At 30.2% G+C, this 19762-nt stretch overlaps 11 protein-coding genes across 11 annotated transcripts; 3 read left to right on the top strand and 8 right to left on the bottom strand.

The window, feature by feature from the left end:
* Positions 1 to 260: 260 nt before the first annotated feature.
* ASCRUDRAFT_21208 (uncharacterized protein) lies at positions 261 to 1155 on the bottom strand (the record flags this gene model as incomplete). The annotated part of the gene is made up of 2 exons (XM_020189680.1): positions 261 to 983; positions 1111 to 1155. Coding segments are annotated over 2 exons (768 nt in total), but the record flags the coding sequence as incomplete, so codon positions are not given.
* Positions 1156 to 1159: 4 nt separating this feature from the next.
* CMC1 (Cmc1p) lies at positions 1160 to 2033 on the bottom strand. Its single transcript, XM_020188737.1, has 2 exons — positions 1875 to 2033; positions 1160 to 1780 (listed from the first exon to the last, which is right to left on the bottom strand). Exons 1-2 carry the CDS (start codon positions 2014 to 2016, stop codon positions 1608 to 1610), a joined length of 315 nt encoding a protein of 104 aa, XP_020049837.1. The 5' UTR covers positions 2017 to 2033; the 3' UTR covers positions 1160 to 1607.
* Positions 2034 to 2233: 200 nt separating this feature from the next.
* Positions 2234 to 3256, top strand: ATP11 (Atp11p; the record flags this gene model as incomplete). Its single annotated transcript, XM_020194269.1, has 2 exons — positions 2234 to 2249; positions 2391 to 3256. The coding sequence occupies 2 exons, from the start codon at positions 2234 to 2236 to the stop codon at positions 3254 to 3256; spliced, it is 882 nt and encodes a 293-aa protein (XP_020049836.1).
* Positions 3257 to 3391: 135 nt separating this feature from the next.
* Positions 3392 to 5209, bottom strand: PAC2 (Pac2p; the record flags this gene model as incomplete). Its single annotated transcript, XM_020191153.1, has 1 exon — positions 3392 to 5209. One exon carries the CDS (start codon positions 5207 to 5209, stop codon positions 3392 to 3394), a length of 1818 nt encoding a protein of 605 aa, XP_020049835.1.
* Positions 5210 to 5514: 305 nt separating this feature from the next.
* On the top strand, positions 5515 to 7124 carry GCV1 (glycine decarboxylase subunit T). Its single transcript, XM_020192252.1, has one exon. The coding sequence runs from the start codon at positions 5675 to 5677 to the stop codon at positions 6920 to 6922; it is 1248 nt and encodes a 415-aa protein (XP_020049834.1). The 5' UTR covers positions 5515 to 5674; the 3' UTR covers positions 6923 to 7124.
* On the bottom strand, positions 6969 to 7284 carry ASCRUDRAFT_96712 (uncharacterized protein). Its single transcript, XM_020195218.1, has one exon. It carries the CDS (start codon positions 7185 to 7187, stop codon positions 7014 to 7016), a length of 174 nt encoding a protein of 57 aa, XP_020049833.1. The 5' UTR covers positions 7188 to 7284; the 3' UTR covers positions 6969 to 7013.
* Positions 7285 to 8562: 1278 nt separating this feature from the next.
* On the bottom strand, positions 8563 to 10506 carry ASCRUDRAFT_67618 (copper fist DNA-binding domain-containing protein; the record flags this gene model as incomplete). The annotated part of the gene is made up of 1 exon (XM_020191412.1): positions 8563 to 10506. The coding sequence occupies one exon, from the start codon at positions 10504 to 10506 to the stop codon at positions 8563 to 8565; it is 1944 nt and encodes a 647-aa protein (XP_020049832.1).
* Positions 10507 to 10987: 481 nt separating this feature from the next.
* Positions 10988 to 11644, bottom strand: NAT2 (Nat2p; the record flags this gene model as incomplete). Its single annotated transcript, XM_020190050.2, has 2 exons — positions 10988 to 11076; positions 11182 to 11644. Coding segments are annotated over 2 exons (552 nt in total), but the record flags the coding sequence as incomplete, so codon positions are not given.
* A 428-nt stretch (positions 11645 to 12072) lies between these two features.
* SMC5 (DNA repair ATPase SMC5) lies at positions 12073 to 15435 on the top strand (the record flags this gene model as incomplete). Its single annotated transcript, XM_020190113.1, has 2 exons — positions 12073 to 15280; positions 15317 to 15435. The coding sequence occupies 2 exons, from the start codon at positions 12073 to 12075 to the stop codon at positions 15433 to 15435; spliced, it is 3327 nt and encodes a 1108-aa protein (XP_020049830.1).
* A 293-nt stretch (positions 15436 to 15728) lies between these two features.
* On the bottom strand, positions 15729 to 16978 carry ASCRUDRAFT_73361 (RTA1 domain-containing protein). The gene has a single exon (XM_020192251.1). The coding sequence runs from the start codon at positions 16849 to 16851 to the stop codon at positions 15865 to 15867; it is 987 nt and encodes a 328-aa protein (XP_020049829.1). The 5' UTR covers positions 16852 to 16978; the 3' UTR covers positions 15729 to 15864.
* Positions 16979 to 17188: 210 nt separating this feature from the next.
* ASCRUDRAFT_73359 (TauD/TfdA dioxygenase family protein) lies at positions 17189 to 18948 on the bottom strand. Its single transcript, XM_020192250.1, has one exon. The coding sequence runs from the start codon at positions 18666 to 18668 to the stop codon at positions 17514 to 17516; it is 1155 nt and encodes a 384-aa protein (XP_020049828.1). The 5' UTR covers positions 18669 to 18948; the 3' UTR covers positions 17189 to 17513.
* Positions 18949 to 19762: the final 814 nt, after the last annotated feature.

Raw genomic sequence — 19762 nt, 5'->3', positions numbered from 1 at the left:
TTTTCATTTAATTCAAAGAGAAATTTTAAAAATTATTAAATTTTTCTCAAATCTTTATAATTCGAGATATCATTGATATAGTTTGATTCAAAAGATTGAACAAAATTATCAGGTTGATTGACAAAGTTTGGATCTTCATCTTGGTCCTTTTGAGTAACTCCTTTGATGTTGTCATAAGTCAAATTAGATAACTTGTTTTTAATTATTTCTTTTTTCTTTTCAATACCATTTAAAGCAGCATTGGTGATTAGATCGTGTTTTTCAAGATCTGCTGCCCACAAAGAGGCTCCAACAACATCAGTGAAAGTAAAAAACATTCCTATGATTGGTATAGTTTCTAAGGTTAAAGCGACAAAACCAAAACTTGAGTATTCAGAGGATCTTGCTCTATAAAAAGTTTTTATTTGCCTTTCATCAAAATCTTTCAAGTCATAATAGCGTTGATGCAAAGTTCTTCCTTTTTTTCCTGATTTTAAAAATAATAAGAACCATGGACCAATAATAGGAATTGAGTGCAATACTAATAAAAACACAGTTTTAGTGATACTATAAGGGATTGATGTAATATAAGAAACACTAAAGAACATTGCAACATAATCGTCATAAATTCTTCTTTGAAGAGGTTGAGCTTTTCTTTTTTCTTTTTTTTCTTTATTTTTAGCATCAATTATCAATTTTCCCTTAGCAACAAATTCAGATAAACCTTGGTTAATTAAAACTTCATCAAAGATTTTCCTTAATGGTTCTTTTAAGATAGTTTTCTCTAATACCAATCTTGAAATCATGCCAGCTTGATAAAAAATCAAAATAAAAGTAGAAAGAAAGGCTGATGGTCCTTGTAAGTAAAACGAAACTAAAGCTTGAATTGGATAGAACCAAACAAAACATGTTATGAAAATAATCGAAGCAATGAGAATTTGCTGAGGTAGAACTCTTATCCAATACTGCCATAAATTTCTATGCCTCATCCAATAGCTAATGCCCTAGAATAAAAAAGAAACAAAAAAGTTGTTAGTGTGGGCGCTTGTGTTTGAAAAAACATTCTGCTTCACCGAGAGCTAGAATGTCATTTACAAACATTTATTAGTTGAATGAAAAAGTGATAAATACTAGAAAAGGATAAATATATGTTCCAGAGTGTGCCAACCTAATTGGCCACTCGATAATGCCATTCAATGAGAAGGATTTCAAAACATAGGCAATTACTTTCTGTAAAGCAGAGATGGTTGGATAAACGACATCAACAAAGGGGTCCATCGACTGTTGAAAATAAGACGACTCAAAAATCGATAAGCCTGCTCCTAATCTCGACTTGGATGACATTGTGAGCTGTATACTATGGATTACTTTTGTATGTATTAAATATAAAAGAAATTGAGTCGAATCGGAACCAAAAAAATAATAAAGAAGAAAGAAAAAATCAAGAGCATAAGGAAAAGCTGTATTTATATAAGAAGATACATATGGGTGTTGGATGTCCAGGGAATTTGCATATGATATTTACACGTTTGTAGGGGTGGTGATAATACTGAGGCTTCATGATAGCCTTTTGATAGCCTCTTGATGATATCTTGATAATCTCTCAATGGTTCCAAAGACAATAGGATCTAGTCTTCAGAGTTCAACAAGGTGTCGATCTTCTCTTGAATCATTTCATCTCTTATCTTATCATAGAACTCGTAGGTCCGGTACTGGTTCAAACAGCCCCTCAAGGTCTTTTGTACACTTCGGCACACAAATGGACCCAAGGCTCGATTTTCGTTGAAGCATTTGATGAGATCTAACCGACAAAACACAGAATTGAGCATGTTGACCAAAAACATTAGTATATTGTATTGTCTCAAGCACTTCTATAGAGCCTTTTTGTTACTTACCATCGTTGAATTTCAGACAGAGATAGCTGCTCTGTTCTTTCCATCTGAGATCTAGTTCTTTTTCCTCAGCTGGAGTCAAGGACCAGACAGGAAGAGTTTTCTTTTGGTGTTTCTGGGATTCTTCTACAGAGCTTTGGGACATTTTGGAATGGATTTGACCAGCTCTTAGTTGTGTTTCGCTGATTCGCAAAACTTCCAGTGCAGGGAATTGAAAACCTCCGGGTAATGAAAAATGGCGTTTTCAAGCGGGTCTCCGTCCGGTTCGAACCAAAGCCGGAGATCTGCTCCGAACATCGTCAGCTTTTTTTTCTTCCAATCGTTAGCTGCCAATCAATACAAAAAGTTATACCAGCTATTCAATGAATTCTTTCATCAGTAAGAGATTCAAGGGCTATTTGGCAGGCTCTTTTTTGAAATTGCCTGTCATATTAAGCAGAAATGCTCAGGTGGTTAGTTCTGTTCACCACCCTTTCAACTATTCCTTTAGCAAAAGATATGCTTCGAATAAGATCACAGATGAGCTCTTTTTGAATAAATATAAGGAAAAACTATTGGAAAAGGCTAAAAAAGTAGGTGCTGGGGACATTTCCCAGTTGAAGGAAAAGTTGAAAGATGAAATTGAGGAGAAAAAGAGCGAGTTCTCGAAAATTGATCCATTGAAAGAATTAGACAACTATCTTTCAAAGAACCAAAATACAGCTCACGATCCTAAGATAATTAAAATCAATAAGCCTTTAGATCAAAAAAAAATTGATTCTGAAAAATTAAATAAGAAACCCTATAAGACGTTGAATTCTTATATTGACGTTGAAAAGGTTTCGAATTTAAAACGTGAAGAAATTGAATTTATTTGGAATTCAAGATTTATGAATAAAGAAAACACTTTAATTGCTGCAACTGATTTGGAAACCTTTAATATAATGCTCTCAAATGCCAAAAAGAATCCAATTTTTTTGCTACCTTTACCCAAAGATGGTGTTTCTGATATAGCCAATTCCAACTCTAATAAACCACATAAGAATCACGAACTCCATTTGATTCAATGGATATTTAGTGAAAAATTTACAACTCACTGTATAATTACAACTTTAGCAGAATATAAGTTGAATAAAGAGTTTTCAAGACCTCACACAACTTTAACTTTTCATTCAGAGCTAGCTGATTCGAAAGACATAATATTAATTAACGGTTTAGTCGAAAGCGAAAACATTAAATTACCTGAAGCTCAATACCTTGTATTAAATGTTCAGAAATTTTATGGGGGTCTTAAAAACAGTGTCGAACCAAATAAAAGAAGACTAAAATTATTAAACGATTTTACATCAGGTAGTTCTGAGTTTAATCTTCAAGACTTGATCAATGAATCCGATATTCATTCTTAAAATTGTAAATATTCAAATTGAAATTAGAAACATAAATATTATTATATAAATTTAAAACATTTTAAACCTAAATATATTAAAAATAAATACAAAAAAAAAAATACTAAATTTAATAAATAAAATTAGTAAATAAAATTAGTAAATAAAATTAGTAAAAACTTCAATTATATCCCCGTTTTTAAAATTGTAGTCATTAATTGATTTTAATGATTCATTACTTTCAATCTCATAAAATTTATTACCAATCCAATAAAAGATTTTTATTTCATAATACTGCAAAATATTAATTAAATTGAATTTTTTTAAAATTAATGATTTAAACTTTAATATATTTGTTATATTAGTAAAAATTTGAAAATTATTAATTTTATAAATTTTATCATTTAAATGAAACTTTATCCTCAATTGAATTAAATCCTTAGTTAATGTGTTTTCGTTATTTTCAATATTAAAATTATTTATTGCTTTATTTTTAAACTGAACATTCTTATATTCTGATAAATAAGGATAAAGATTATATTCATCTATTAAAAAATCCCATCTTTTTAATCCAAAATCACTAAAAATATAATTATCATTAAACTTAGTATTGCGTTTTATATGATCATTGTATAATTGTTTAAATTTAGAAATGAAATAATAGTCTGCATTTTTTTTTTCATTTATATTTATATCACTTCCATTTAATTTTTTGAGATTACTATCAAATCTAAAAATTATATTAATAAATATCTCGTCAATAAATTTTTTCTCAATTTCAAAGTCTTTGTTATTCATAATTTTATTTTTAATTAAAAAGTTTTGTTTAAAATTAATTGTAAGTGGATTATCATTAATTTTTAAATGATTTAAATTATTGAAAAACCAATTGATTATATCCAATTCAAACCATTCACTTATTAAATTTGAAGACAAATTCAAGTCGACTAAACTATTATAAATATCAACATTGTTTATATCAATGTCTTTATTACCAGAATTCGGTGCTGATAATATGATTTTGTTATTCGATAAATTTAAAATTGATAAGTTTGGAAAGGCTTTAAATAAAAACCAAGGAAGTTGGTTTATATTATTATTTGATAAATTCAAAGATTTGATATTAGAAAACGGGTTAATATCTGGTTTAATTAAATTTGATAGAAAATTTACTGAAATGTAATTTTCAGATAAATTTAATAAATTTAGACCTGTGAAATTGTTCAAAATAAATAATAAATTTCCAAAAAATAATAAATTGTTGGATAATGTTAAGTTTATCACTGTAGTAATTTTATGTTTCAAGTTACCATTTGAAGGAAATAATACAAATCTATTACCCGATAAATCTAGAGTTGGTAAATTTGGTGTTAAACTTAATATATCTATGATCTGATCTAAAGAACTAAATAAATTATTTGATAAATCTAATATATTAAGATTTGGTAATAATAGACTTTGCAAATCCTGGTTGCTTAGCGTTTTTATATTATCGACATTGGATACAAGTTCATTGTTCAAGGAAATTGTTGGTAGTTTTTTGAAATTAGAATTTATCTCAATCAATTTATCAAAACCATAATTTAGAACTGTTTTATTGCCAAATTTTATGTTGGAAGTATCTAGTTGTGTTTTTTCAGTGTATTTATCAATCAAAGCAGAATAAAAATCAATGCCAACTTTAACATTATATGCTGAAGAGCTGGAAACCAACTTCTTGTATTTAATAAATGAGCAACCAGTTTTTATTTCACTATCAGAAGTAACGATATAGTAATTTGATTTGAAGATTTGAAGATCCTTCAAAACCCCATTGTTCTTTCCCTTTAAAATGTGATCCCACTCAATTCCAATGGCTAGTTCAGAAGGCCAATTGGGTATGTATCCAATGAACTTGACAGTGCACAGTTCACTATTTATAGATAGTCTCTGGTCCACACGAAAACAGCATTGCTCCTCCTGATGGCTATTCATTTTGACATATAATCAGTCTTCCTTACAACTTTAGCCCCATTGCAAAGTACAATAGTGAAGACAGTCACAAAACAGAAGACTTCTAAATGAGTAAAAACCCACATCAGCGGTCTTTTAAATTCAAATGATAAATACCTGTTTTTGTCAGGATTAGTTTATTTTGTCAACGTGATCTGTACCACATCTCTGGCGCTGTTTTTTTCTGTTTACTTCTGACTCGGGACTCTGATTGGAAGAAGAAATTCGACTCGGGCATTTTCAGTGTTCAGAACCTCTGGGAGTCGATAAGTTGGAGAGAAGGAAGATAGAAACGAGATTCGACCATCCAACAGCAATTGATATATAAGCTGAGAATTTTGTCATTTGCATTTTATTTTTTCGCATTGGTGTAGCGTCTTTTAAAACAGCATTGATATTCTTCAATACAATAGCAATTTTTCTTCAGACTCGTTCTAATTCTTTGCAATGGCCTCAAAAGTGTTAAAGAAAACTCCACTATACAATATCCATGTTAATTATGGTGGGAAATTGGTTGATTATGCCAATTTCTCAATGCCAGTCTTATATCCAAAGATTCAGTCTCATATTGAATCTCATAATTGGGTAAGATCCAATTCTGGGTTATTTGATGTTTCCCATATGTTGCAACATAAACTTTCTGGTAAAGATGCCTTGAGTTTTTTGCACAAGATAACTCCAACCGATTTTAGTGTTTTGGGTGTCGGTAAATCACAATTATCAGTATTATTAAATGAAAATGGAGGTATTATTGACGATACAATTATAACTAAATATTCTGACAATGAGTTTTATATTGTTACAAACGCTGGGTGTATTGACAAAGATTTAACCTTTTTGAAAAATCAATTAGATGCTTTCCAAAATGGTAACCACAATATCAACCACAAGATTTTCAATCAGGAAACAGCTTCTTTAATTGCTTTACAAGGTCCTAAATCATCTGAAATTTTACAAAAAATCTTTCCCGATATTAATTTATCAACTTTATTTTTCTCTAATTCGGCTTTTTTCAAAATCAATAATGATTATTCTAAAGACTCAATTAAATATAATTCAGACTCTAATCCTATTTTAAAATTCGAGGATTTGTTTTTGAATGAATCAAATCACAATATCATTCATATTGCAAGATGTGGTTATACTGGCGAAGATGGTTTTGAAATTTCAATTCCAAATCCTGAATTAGCTAATCATTTTACTAATTTGTTACTAAATCTTAGTAATGTTAAACCAATTGGTTTAGCAACAAGAGATTCATTGCGTTTAGAAGCTGGTATGTGTTTGTATGGTCATGAATTAAGTGAATCTATAACTCCAATTGAGGCTAACTTGAACTGGCTAGTTTGCAAAGATTTTGAAAATTCTACTTATAATGGTAATTCAAAGATTGTTTCTCAACTTTCCAAAAAAGAAAAGGTTTTACAAAGAAGAGTGGGATTTACATTATTAGATAAGAGTCCTGCTGCAAGAGAGAATGTCAAAATTTTTAGTAATGATGATCCAGAAAAACAAATTGGTTACGTCACTAGTGGTTCCTACTCTCCTACTTTAAAAGTTAACATTGGACAAGCTTATATTAACCCTCCATTCAATAAGAAAACCACTAAAATTTTATTAGAAGTTAGAGGCAAGAAGAGATTGGCTGAAGTTTCCAAGTTGCCCTTTGTTCCACCAAATTATTATAGGGGTTAGAATTCGAGGGTTTTAATGTACATTTTTTTATTATTGTGACCATTTATATATCTATAATTATATTCATACTTTCATATTCCATTTTTCTAAATCATAAAATATCTTTTCTATATTCTTCAACTGTCTTTACATCAGATCGAACATTGTAAGTATATAAAATTGATTTTTTTCTTAGTTTTATTAACATTGATAATACAAATTCCTGTGTTATGTGGTAAAATGAATTCATAAAATCTTGTAGGTTTGTCTTATTTCTGATTTTCATTGTTTTCAATTTCAAACTTTTGAAAATAATTATTGAAATTTAAAATAAGTTGATGGTTTTTATTAATGAGTTCTTAATAATTGATACCATCGTTATTTAGTAATAAATTAAATAGCTTAGAAATGAATCCTATGAGAACAAATTGAAATATTCTTCATTGAATCATTGCTATCATTGGCACAATCTTGGTTTTTTCAAACATTGATACTATTTCGAATAAGAAAATTAAAAATTCCAGCTTTTTCATTGAATTTAATTAATGACTGGCTAGATTTATTGATATATTTGTTTCATTTTCTAGCCAATTTGAAGGTGGAATTATTTATTTTTCTCTTAGTCTATGATCAACAAAAAATTGGTTATGATCACAATTTTCTCACCGAAATTTCTAATTAAGTCTAAATCGCTGTCCAATTGTCCTTGATAAATTTATAATTTATTTGATTTTGTCTGGTCATGATGAATAATAAATATTCTTAAGATATTATAACTGTGCGCTGTCTCAAATATTTCAGAATTGAGGATAGTCATAGCTGCTATTGATTTTCAAAAACAACTACAAGTTTATATTTCAATCTTTTTATATTTTTAAACAATTTAAACAAACTGAAAAGGTAAGGTGATATTCCTAAACCCAACATTTCTATTTTGCCAATTAATAGAAACTTTTAATTTAAAGATTTTTAAAATTTTCACTCTAAACAAGAGAATTCAAGAAAATACACTCCAACTGATTAAAAAACCACCAAACAGGTCTTATCAAGGTGATTGAGCTTGTGTATTTAAAGTTTTTCTGTACATGACAAGAATTGTGATTTTTGTTGTCCATTTTGCATATTTAAGACATAAAATAGAACCGATACAAGTGTTTGTGTTGAAAATCGTATTAAATTATAAAGAAGCTTCTACTGGTTTTAAATTAAGAGTTTAAATATTTTACTATATCTGAAATATTGCATTAGTTTTATTAACTCATAAATATTTGAAAGTAAAAATGGCATCACAAAGTCTAAAAATATTTGGATTTTAAATAAACGTTGATAATAATTATTTTGATAAATCCTGAAGACACTTTTAAAATTTTTAGGCACATTCACTGGGCTTAACTTTATATAACTATAAATCATGCTTCTTGTTAAATCCATCTTCCGGAATAAGGGGTGCAATTATGATTGGTATTGTTCCGGTATCAATTGCCGAAACTAAAATAGGATTAATTACTCTGCGGACGTAAATATGTAATGTATACACGGCAATTGAAAGTCGAGATGGGTAATTAAATTGAACTCAAACTAAATATTAAAATACTTCAAACTCTTAACTATAAACAAGTTAGACTCATTAAATAATACATGAAAATCTATAAACCAAAAGCTCATAATTTTCCACAACATCCTCCTCTTCTGACTTTAAATTTATTTTCATTCTCATCATTCAGATTTTTATCCGTATTATTATTAATGTTGTTTTCAATACTTTCATTTAGTTCGCTATAAAAATTTGGTTCATCGATAGAGGGACTTGATGGAATAGAAGGAGTAGAAGCCACTTGTTTTCCATCTGTTAATCTAATACCTTTAGAGATGTTATGAAAACTACAATTATAACATCTGCAATCATTTGGATCGCAAATACAAATATCATCTTCTTCAACATCAAATAATGTATTATAATAAGACAAAAAATTTTCATCAATGGCAAAATTATTAAGATTAGCTCCATCAACAATATAACCAACATTATTATTATTATTATTATTATTATTATTATTATTATTATTCATTTGCCTTAATTCATTATTTTGATTTGAAAACTCAAACGAGTTCAGTATATTTCCAAGTAAAATCGAACTATTTTTGTCACCCATATTAACAATATTGTTGTTATTATCATTATTATTATCATTATTAAAGTTAGTGTTAGCAGTATTATTGAAAGAAGAGACTTTATTTTCAGCATTATTTTGTAAATTCAATTGATTTAAAAAATAGCTTATTGAAGTAGTATGAGGATAGCTTTTATCAAGATTATAATTATCACTAATATTCGAATTATTATTCTTATTAGTAAGATTTATATCATTATTTTTGTTTTTGTTATGAACTAAGCAGTTTGAGCATAAACAGCTTTCATCACAGGAGCAACTTCCTGGAACTGTACAACCCTTAGCATAAAATAAATCAAAATACATAAGGTTTTCATTGGATTCTATGTCATTGTTTTGATTATTAGTGTTATTGTTAATAATATTGGTATCAAGACCTCCAATTATGCCAAAATTTGGAGTTACAGAAGAATCACTGTTGTTATTATTACTTGTATTGCTATCTATTAGTGGATAGGATAAATCAAGTTCAATTTGTTTTGTTAAATTACTATCGTTTCGATTATACTGCTGAAAGCTGTTTTGAGTAATATTGTCAGGTATTTTCTTAGTCGCTACCAACTTACTTATTGCTTTTTTGCCAATGATATTTTCTTCCATAAAATTATAATTTTTGTTGTTTGTATTTGCTATAATTTTTGTATTATTTTTAACCTCATTTTTAATAATATTGTTTGAAGTGGTTGTTAAGGAATCTTTGAGATTTGGTTGAATATATGCAGGCAAGTTTAAACTTTTATTCGGTTTTAATTTCAATTTTAGTTTTCTTTTATGACAACATTTACTGTGATTGTGTGTGATCTGAGTTGCGGGTTTATTTTTGTTTTTAATATTTAAATTTTTTAAAGGATTTAAAGTAAATGAAGACATCTGATTTTGTTTTTCATTATATGATCCCAATATTTTAAATGAACCATTAGAAAAATCAACTAATTTTCTATTTGATGCTTTTAGTATTATTACAGAATTATCATTGTTTTTGCAGCAATTACTGGTTTTGTTCTTATTTTCATGGAAATTATTGAGATCGTAATTATTATTTTGACTAAACGTGATATTTGGTACAATTTTCTTACTGTTCAATGATGTCAGAGAACAACAGCAACAACCTGTTTTTTTTTTAATTATTTTATTATCGCTATTAATCAGTTTTTTTTTATCATTTTGCATATTCTGTGCATTCTGTGTATCCTGAGTGTTTTGAGTGACGTTTTGAGTATCGTTTTGAATATTATTTTGAGTATTGTTTTGAGTATTGTTTTGAGTAAATTGGTTATCAGAACTAAATACAGCAACTCTGTGGGTAGAGTTATTTGAAGGTCTCCCTCTAGAACGAACTTGGACTAAGGGCCTTTTTGCATGATGGCATGTAGAGGATCTATGTCCTCTTATACATTGTGCACACGAATATTTCTCTCCATCGACTAAAATCATAGTTTGCTTGTAGTTATTTCTTGGACAGTTGGGTAAGTGGTTGATTTAGTTAGAAAACCAAAAAAAAAAAATAAGCCAAAAAAAGGAAAACACTTTACTATTTAATACTGATATATAGAATCATAACACCATAAATAGTAATCTATTGGTGGATTTATATTCTATCTTCATGTCAATACTTTTCTTGAAATATGGGCTTAAATCAGCTTTGAGGTATATGAGCAGATTTTTCCTGATTGGGCGATTCTATGTTGGAGATTAGCTCGGGTTGCAAAATAAATGGGAAAAAATCGGGAAAAAAACAGAAGTGCATGTGATATCCGCGTGATAAGATCATAACTGTTATAAGTTACAACGAATTGAGAAGGTAGAGCCCTGGACAAAAACCAACAGGGTCTGACTTTCCTGTTGCAGTGGATATAGTAAATATACAAGGGCTTGAGTTATATCACAGATTAAATTGAGGGTTAGCCCAGAAAAACTAGAAGAACCAGCTCCACCATTTTTGCTTTTTTGAAGGTCTTGATCCAAACTTTTCATTGGAAGCAGTAAAGTCGGGTTTTTGAAGTTCTTTGGCTTTTTTCAATTTGGGAGAGTTTGCATTTGCCAACCGGATGATTTTCTTTTTGGAATCTTTGGACATGATGATTTTCTTAATACCATCAGACTTGATACTTTCCTTTCCCACGGAATAGACAGATCTGATCGATGTTCTTCCGATATTGAAACCTAAACGTTGTAAATATCTGACGATTATCGGGGTAATTGAAGCAGTCAACGGAACTCTGATAAATATCAAAGATTTATGAATACCATAAGCAATTGCAAATTTGGTGAGAAAACTTTCACTCATCAATGTGCTGTTGGTGCTACCAGAACTGGTTTCTACATTGCTGACGGTATCTTCAATTGTGCTCTTTTGGTTTGTGTTGGTGGGATCCTCTTTTTCAGTGAAATCTTCCTTGCCAAAACCAAAAAAACCCTTGACTTTAGATGTAAACTCATGTATTTTGTCTTCGCCCACTCTCTCCACTAATAAGTAGCACAATGGCAAATCGACAAGGCAGAGGCCAACATACACAATCACTGCAGCTTTACCATACTGTCTAAACAATTGCTTCAATTTGCTCTCTTTCTTTGTCTCCTCTTCAAAACGGCTTTCTTTCTTGTCATCATCCTCATCCTTTCTCTTATTGTCATGTTTGGTGCCATAATATCTGCTGTGTGTCGCATATCCACTGTGTCTTAGGGGATAAGCGAAGGAGGGACCAAATCCCACAATTGAGGCCCTGCTGCTCAAACACAACCTGGAAACATTCACCACAAACTCCTTTCTTAGGCCTAGCATCTTCCCAATGTTCCAATGTCCTTCGTCTTTCCACCCAAAATCCCACTTAAAGAATTGGCATGGTGAAAATAGTCCTGTGTTGCACGTGATGTCCTTTTAGCTGGAAAATTTATACCACCTAAATTCAGGTTGAATTAGCTTTTAACTGGTCTTGATCTGCTGCTCTTTCTTTGCCTCTGGTTATATCTTATGTTTTCTCCCACAATTCTTTTTTTTAGATGAACACCCAAGTCATAGATTTTGCTGATTTTGTGCCAAATGATTTTGTGACAGATTCCTCGACTTCCAACGCCAACAATAAAAGAGCTCGTTCACAACCATCTATTTCAGCTTCTAAAAAATTGAAATCAAATGATGTTTCTATAGTCTCTGATCGCAATTTGGATTTAGAAAAGTTCAAAACTGGAAACATAGTCAAGATCAAGCTCACAAATTTTATAACTTTTTCAAATGCTGAATTCAACTTATCGCCTCACTTAAACATGATAATTGGTCCAAATGGAACTGGGAAATCAACTTTTGTTTCTGCTGTTTGCCTTGGTTTAGCTGGGAAACCTGATTTGCTTGGAAGACAAAAAAAAATTTCGGAATTTATCAAAATTGGTAATCCCTCTGCAATAATAGAAATATTTTTATGTAATCATAATGACAACAACAAAAAAATTGGTTTCAGACCTTTAATCAAAGTAAAAAGAATAATTAATATCAACGAAAAATCTCAATGGTATTTGGATGATGCTCAAGTCAACGAGACAACAATAAGAAAAAAAATTAGCTCCTTAAATATTCAATTAAATAATCTTTGCTCATTTTTACCTCAGGATAAAATTGTGGAATTTGCCAAATTAAAACCGGAGGAACTATTATTAGAAACAGAAAGATGCTTAAATAACGGAAGTTTAGAAGTTATCCATAAAAATTTAATTGATTTAGATTTCCACTTTAATAAAATTAATCAGATTTTATCAGAAAAAAAATCAGACTATCAAAAATTAATAGACCAAAGAAAGCTTTATCAAAGCGAAGCTGAAAAATTCAAAAAATATAATCTTAAAATTGATGAATTGAGACTTCATTTAAAATTATTGCCTTATGCAATTATTCAAGATTTGAGGAAAAATGCTAAAATTTATAAAATCAGAAAAGATAACTTGGCTTTAAAATTAAAAGAATTCATGGATTTTGAATCCCCTTTTGACGATAAAATTGCAAGCTTAAATTTAATAGTTGATAAATACAATAATAAACTTCATGATATTGACGTGAAAAAGAAGCAAATTTTACACAATTTAAAGAGTTTCACTGAAGAAATAAATAAGTTTGATAAGTTTATTTCCAAATGCAATACAAATATAATAAATCTAAAATCTAAATCAGAAAGAAAAAAAATAGAATTAAAAGAGCTTTTATCTGAAATAAGCTTAATAAATGAAGAAAAAAATCAAGTCGACTTACCAACTCAATTGCAATTCGATGATTGTAAAGCCAAAAAGGATCAGTTTTATCAATTGAGCAATAATTTAAAAAGAGATCTTCTCGAATTAAATGATTCAATTACTATAAAAACAAATATAAAAAACCGCATAATATCAGCAACAAATAATTTAAATTCTCAACTAAATTCAAAGGATAGAATCGGAGTATTGAATATTTCCAATTCTGAAGCATTTACCAATTGTAAAAAGGCTGTGCTATATTATAGAGCCAACCTAAACAGATTTAAAGGATTTATATTTGAACCTCCCATTCTATCAATGAATGTTACAGATCAAAGATACTCAATTTATTTGCAAGAAGTCATTGATAGCTATACTCAAATTGCAATGACAGCAAAAGATCAACAGACATATAACAAACTTTCTTTTGAATTTTACGATGACCAAAAGATTAACGTTCCATTCAAATATCTCAGTAATAGCAGTATTACTAGAAATTACACTACTGAACAATTGGGATCTTTTGGATTTGATGGTTATGCCGTAGATTTTATTAACGGTCCTGATGAAGTTGTTCAAATGTTATGTGAGCAAAGTTTTCTAAATGATATTCCTATCAGTTTAAGAAATTTATCTACAAAGCAATTAGAATTTTTAAAAAAAAAAGATCAAAATGGCAGAATTAGGTTTAGAAAATTCATTGCTGGTGATTATCTGTATGCATTAAGAATATCGCGATATGGTTCAAGACAAGTGATTTATACTACTAATCGTATTAATAGAAAAAGAAACAGTTTATTTGATTCTTCTGGTATAACACAAGAGCAAAGAAGCACAATCACTGAAAATATCAATGATAATAAACGAAAAGTATTGGAGCTTGGTCAACAAATTGCGAATATAAAAGAAAATTTAAAAATTAAAGGGAGTGAATATGATAATTTTAACTCTAATTTTGAAGCTTATAAATCAAAATTAAATGAATATTCAAATCAAAAAAAAATTCATATTAGTCTTGAGGAAAAAACTAAAAAATTTCAAAAAAAAGTTGAAGAATTGAGAGAAATAGCAGAAAAAGATTTCACGCCAAAAATTATTGAAATTGAGAATTTTGGTAAAAAATATAAAAAAATGAAGTTGAAGAAGATAAATGAAATGGCTAAATTTGTGTTTAAGATAAATGAACTTAATTTTTTAAAGCTTAAGATAAACATGAAAATAATTGAGCAAACTAATAAAAAATTGACAATAGAGAATTTGATGGAAGATTTTCAAAAAACAAAAAGAAAACTTGAGAATCAATTAGAAATTGCTAAAAAGGAATATGCTAAAGCGAAAAACATTGACTATATTCGAAAAATTAAAGAACAGACTAATACGTATACAGATGAGGAAAAATCCAAACTTGGCGAATTGGCAGAAAAGTATCAAAAAGAAGAAAATATGACAGAAGTGAAAATTCAAAATATAATTAAAGGAATTGAATCAGAAATATCAATGCTTGGAGACGCTTCTTCTTCATCTATTGAAAAGCTTAGAAAAGTTGAGAATGATATTAAAATATTATCAAAGGAAATTCCTGGTTTGGAAAAAGAGCATAAGAAACTTTGCGATAGAATAAAGAATTTACGAGATGATTGGGAACCCAAATTGGATGAGCTAATTCAACATATATCTAGAAAATTTGCAAAAGGATTTCGAAGTGTGGGCAGTGCAGGTGAAATATGTATAAATAAGAAAGCCAATTTCAAAGACTGGAGATTAGAGATTCTTGTTAAGTTTCGAGATAACTCTGATTTAAGAGTTTTAGATGCATTTGTTCAATCTGGTGGTGAAAGAGCTGTTTCTACAATTTTTTATATTATTAGTCTACAAGGGTTAACCAGCTCTCCATTTAGAATTGTTGATGAAATTAACCAAGGAATGGATCCTAGAAATGAAAGAATTGTTCATGAACATTTAGTTAACGTTGCATGTAATGAAGAAAACAGTGATGACGAAGAAGAAGAAACTGGAAATAAAGGAGATGCATCGACTCAATATTTTTTAATTACCCCGAAATTATTGAAATCGCTTCACTATCACAAAAATATGTCTATTCATTGTATAATGGCCAACCATAATATGCCATTGGAGATAAATTAGATGATTAATGTATTAAATTTAATTTAATTTATTTTTTTGAGTTTAATGGAGTTAGATTAGGCTTTTTGTGTTATGAGTTAAAAGGTTATACAATTTAAAAATGATTTAAATACTTGAATTATTTAAAAATGGAATAAAAAATTCACGAACACAAAAAAACTAAAAAGGCAATTGATAAAAGAAACGGATAAAAAGTAAAAAAGTAGAAGAACAGGAAAAACAAAGAAAATAGGAAATAAACTATAATATAAGATCTATCATTTAGAAAAAAAGATAAAATAGAATTAGTTTGAATTTCATGTTGTATGTTTAAATTATTAATATGAATGGGATTTTAATTTTTATTCATTTTTAAGATCATTTTTTTAAATTTTGACATTTGACATTTGATATTTGACATTTGATATTTGATATTTGATGATTGATAATTCAGATTTTAACATTGTTAAGAGCATAACCTTCATTATAGGTACTAGAACCCTCATTAAAGTCATTGGCATTGTTAAGAGAAGTGTTTATATTATTATAATCATCATTTAAAAACAACAAGATACCTGAGGTGTTGATTAAATAAAACAAGATCATAACTAATAACATCATTAAACCATCAAAAACATAGAGATAAATTTCGTTGGAAAGAATTTCACCATCACTACCTTGAATAAATTCAACAACTCTAACAATAGATCTAATCATGATTAAGATTGAAGTGATATACAAAATGACATAAAAGTTATACCAGTTTCTATATTTTGAAGGCATTTTTCTAAAAGCGATTGTTTTAGATGTTGGGTTTTTGCCAATTTTATAAAAGTAAATCAAACTTATGACCATAAAAATACCGAAAAAACCCAATTGTACAAATAAACCACCAACGATTAAATTTTCACCTAAATCAGAAGCAGATTGAGTTCCTTTGGCCATAATACCTCCACCACCACCTTGCATCAAGAAAGAAATAAGATCACCACTTACGAAAATTTTGGTCAAGAATCTTGTTGAAATTAAGCATGATTTTTTGGAATCCAAAAGATTAACACATCTCCCAAAATACATATAAATTGAAGCAGCGAACAAAGCAGGTGCAACTAATAAGAAAATAGATTGTATAATATAGGGGCCAAGTGATTCTTCATCTTGACTTGAGATAGCTCTTCCAATGTAACCAATAACTTCAAAGATGCTTCCAAGAACCAAAGGGATGGAAATGTATAGCAAACCCATTGAGCCCTTTTTCTTTCTAATAGAAGATAAATATTGGGTACGAGCCCTAAATATTTGCACAATCTGCAACAATGTCACAATAGAATAGAGGATTGCAAAGACAATAGCAGCAGGTAGTGAAGGTGTGTAATTGTATGGTTCCCATTCCAGATAATCGGCAGCAGCTCTGATATAAAGAGAATTGTTTGACATTTTGTAAAAGCGGCTATTGGTAGTATGTTTTTGTCTTATTCTCAGAATCGAAACCAAACACTAAAACCGAGAGCGAAAGAAGCTGATTTATAGCTTTCCATCTCAATTGGTGCTCCATAACTCTTGGGCTTGGATGAGCGCTGTAAAAGGGCCCAGATCCGGCGTGCTGGTCGAAAATAGGCCTAATGTTGGCTATGCATCTGCGTTTGTTGTGCGTTGGCCTGAATTTGACAGCATAACGGATCTTCTGCATGTACACAGAACGGCTTTCTTCAAGCTGATTTTCCGTTCCGTTAGTTGTTCCTGCGGAAAGCGTGAAATACGAGAACTGCATCCTATTCTGGGAGGTGTGCTCTGTTCACAAGGTCTCGAGGGCCTCGAGACCTTTTGTTGTGATGATCAAAAAAAATTTATGATGTGTGCGTGTGAATATGTATAGTCATGAATATAAAAATATATAGTAATTTAACCGGTTTGAAAAACAATTATAGAGGCTGAGAGCAGTGCTTTTGATTTTACGCAATGCGTCTCACCATTTTTGTCCATTTTTTTGAACTGTTTTTGCTTGTTTTTCTTGTTTTTCTTTGCTTTCTTTTTCTGTTTAGCTTTTTATTGTTTTATTTGTTTTAGCGCAGAAAATTCTTATTTTGTTTCTAATTGTCTTAATCTGTGTCGTATGGACGCTCAGCCTGGGGCGTAATTCTGAATAAATGTCTGCCAGTAACGCCTCTCCAGTCGAATGTAGCAGCATGAATCACTCGTCTGTTGTCCCAAATGGCTACTGTTCCTTCTTCCCATTTGGCACGGATTTGAAAATCATAACCACTGGCGATATAATTCTTTAAAAAGTTCAAAATTAAATCACTTTCCTCAAGTTTTAATCCATTAATGTGAGTAACAAAATTCCCGCTGATATATAATGATTTCTTTCCTGTTACAGGATGAGTTCGTACAATTGGATGATTATGAGCAACTGGTTCTCTTCTAGTGTAACTTCCTTGCTCTTTTGATAAATTGGCTTGAGTGAATCCTGAATGGCAACATGTTACCCCCTTTAAAAATTCTTTAAAATGTGGTGATAATCGTTCATATGCCTCAACTCCATCAGCAAATAGTGTATCTCCTCCCGTCTTGGGTCCTTCCAACAATACCAAAAATGTTATTCCTGGTGGATGTAATTCATAACTAACATCAGAATGCCAGTTTTTGCCTGATAATCTATCATTATATTGGAATTTAGTTATTGGTTCGTCTGATTTTTTATAAACAATATGGAACTCAGGATAATCCCTTGGTGCTCCAGATGTTTGGTGAATATGCAATGGTCCAAAATATTCTCCCAATTTCTTATTAAACTCCAATCCTTTATCTTTCAAATCCTGATCTCTAAATACCAATACTCCTCTTTCCGCCACCAATCTTGCAAGGTCGTTTTTACCTGAATCATCCAACTCTGATAGTTGAATGCCTCTGATTTCTGTTCCCAACAATGGCGAAATATCATTGACTTCAATAGAATTCCTTTTTTCTGGAGGAAATATATTCTTATACTCTGGGTCGGCAAATAAGCCCTTATCAACAAATTCAAAACTTTCTAATTTGGGATAGGTCTTGGGATCCCATGTTGGTAACCATTCAGGGTACTTAGAAGCTTCCAATTTTTTATTACTTACTGATAAAACACCATTTTCATCTCTATTACCATCAGCAGAGAATCCGGTACCAAAATTAGAATAGAAAATGCGACTTTGAATCTTTGTTTGTTGAATTGTTTCATTGGGTTGTTTTATTGTCACTGTTGAACCCTGAGCAGCCATTGTTATCTTAGCTTTTTTAAAACAATATCCGATCTTTTTCAGCAGGGAAAAACTCAGATCAAAAACCAACAAAAACTAGCAACTTGGAAGACGATGTTAAAACCACTGAAATATTCATGCTGATATATATATCCACTAACAAACCTGATTACAAATTATTGCCTCATTCAATGCTGCTCCATATAAACAGGCAATCATCTTATCGGAAAATTCAGACCCAGAATTTTAAGATATACGCATAACTTGTCTCAAAACCAACGCTTTTTGAGCCAACTACTACCCAAGATACCTGTTAACACTTGATCAAAATGATTATATCGCAAATGACGAATCTGGAAACCCAAAATGCTTCAGCCGGGCAACACCAGCCCCAGACACACAAACAGGCCCAACTTGAGGCGCTACCCTGCCCTCTGATTTCCTGCTCCACACTCGCCGCCACCACAATTGTTTGATAGCGAATGAATCGCCGCCAAAATGCTCGCAAAGAGGCAAAGCACACCTAGTTCACCACCAGCAACCCTGGATTGGCTCTGGAGAAGAAGAATTAGGGCATTTTGTATCTGTTTTTTTAAGATTGGTGCTTAAATCGCTTACTCAAAATACATGTCTGTAAAGTGTGGAAACTCTATCAGATTCAATTCACACAAATCGCAACAACAGAGGAAAATCCCTAGCAAAGAATCTTTGCTTAAGCTATCGATGCATGAACAAGCCCAACGATTATTGTTTTACTTGTATCAATATGTTGTCTTCGGTGTATGATCTGTTATTAAGCCCAGCAGTTTGTTTTTTTTAATTTTGACGAAACTAAAAAGAATCTATTCGTATTTTTGGTTTAAGATACAGAAATCTTCAAACTGTGGCAAATTGAGTTGAAGTCATATTTGTATAGATGAATATAGCGCAACTGCCACTTTTTTACCGTTTTTGATAGCTGATAACTAACAATTTTTATGAAGTATGAATTTATTACGAGCAATTGGTTGGTCAAATCTTCAAAACTTAGATGTTTAATCAAAAAAGAATATCAATGGCAAAGGGATAGCCAAAAAAATCATGGATTATTATGAATTATTATGAATTATTATGAA

The sequence above is a fragment of the Ascoidea rubescens genome (assembly GCF_001661345.1).
Source record: "Ascoidea rubescens DSM 1968 unplaced genomic scaffold ASCRUscaffold_1, whole genome shotgun sequence".
Classification (NCBI taxonomy): Eukaryota; Fungi; Ascomycota; class Saccharomycetes; order Ascoideales; family Ascoideaceae; genus Ascoidea; species Ascoidea rubescens.
This window is presented reverse-complemented; position numbering and strand designations above follow the sequence as displayed.

What these genes read in the sequence shown, in the direction of transcription:
- ASCRUDRAFT_73359 (XM_020192250.1), bottom strand. Translation starts at nt 18,668, where the DNA reads ATGGCTGCTCAGGGTTCAACAGTGACAATAAAACAACCCAATGAAACA.
- ASCRUDRAFT_73361 (XM_020192251.1), bottom strand. Translation starts at nt 16,851, where the DNA reads ATGTCAAACAATTCTCTTTATATCAGAGCTGCTGCCGATTATCTGGAA.
- CMC1 (XM_020188737.1), bottom strand. Translation starts at nt 2,016, where the DNA reads ATGTCCCAAAGCTCTGTAGAAGAATCCCAGAAACACCAAAAGAAAACT. An exon ending in CTGTCTGAAATTCAACGATG is followed by an intron (nt 1,781 to 1,874) that starts GTAAGTAACAAA and finishes TTTGTCGGTTAG; the next exon opens with ATCTCATCAAATGCTTCAAC.
- ASCRUDRAFT_96712 (XM_020195218.1), bottom strand. Translation starts at nt 7,187, where the DNA reads ATGAAAATCAGAAATAAGACAAACCTACAAGATTTTATGAATTCATTT.
- GCV1 (XM_020192252.1), top strand. Translation starts at nt 5,675, where the DNA reads ATGGCCTCAAAAGTGTTAAAGAAAACTCCACTATACAATATCCATGTT.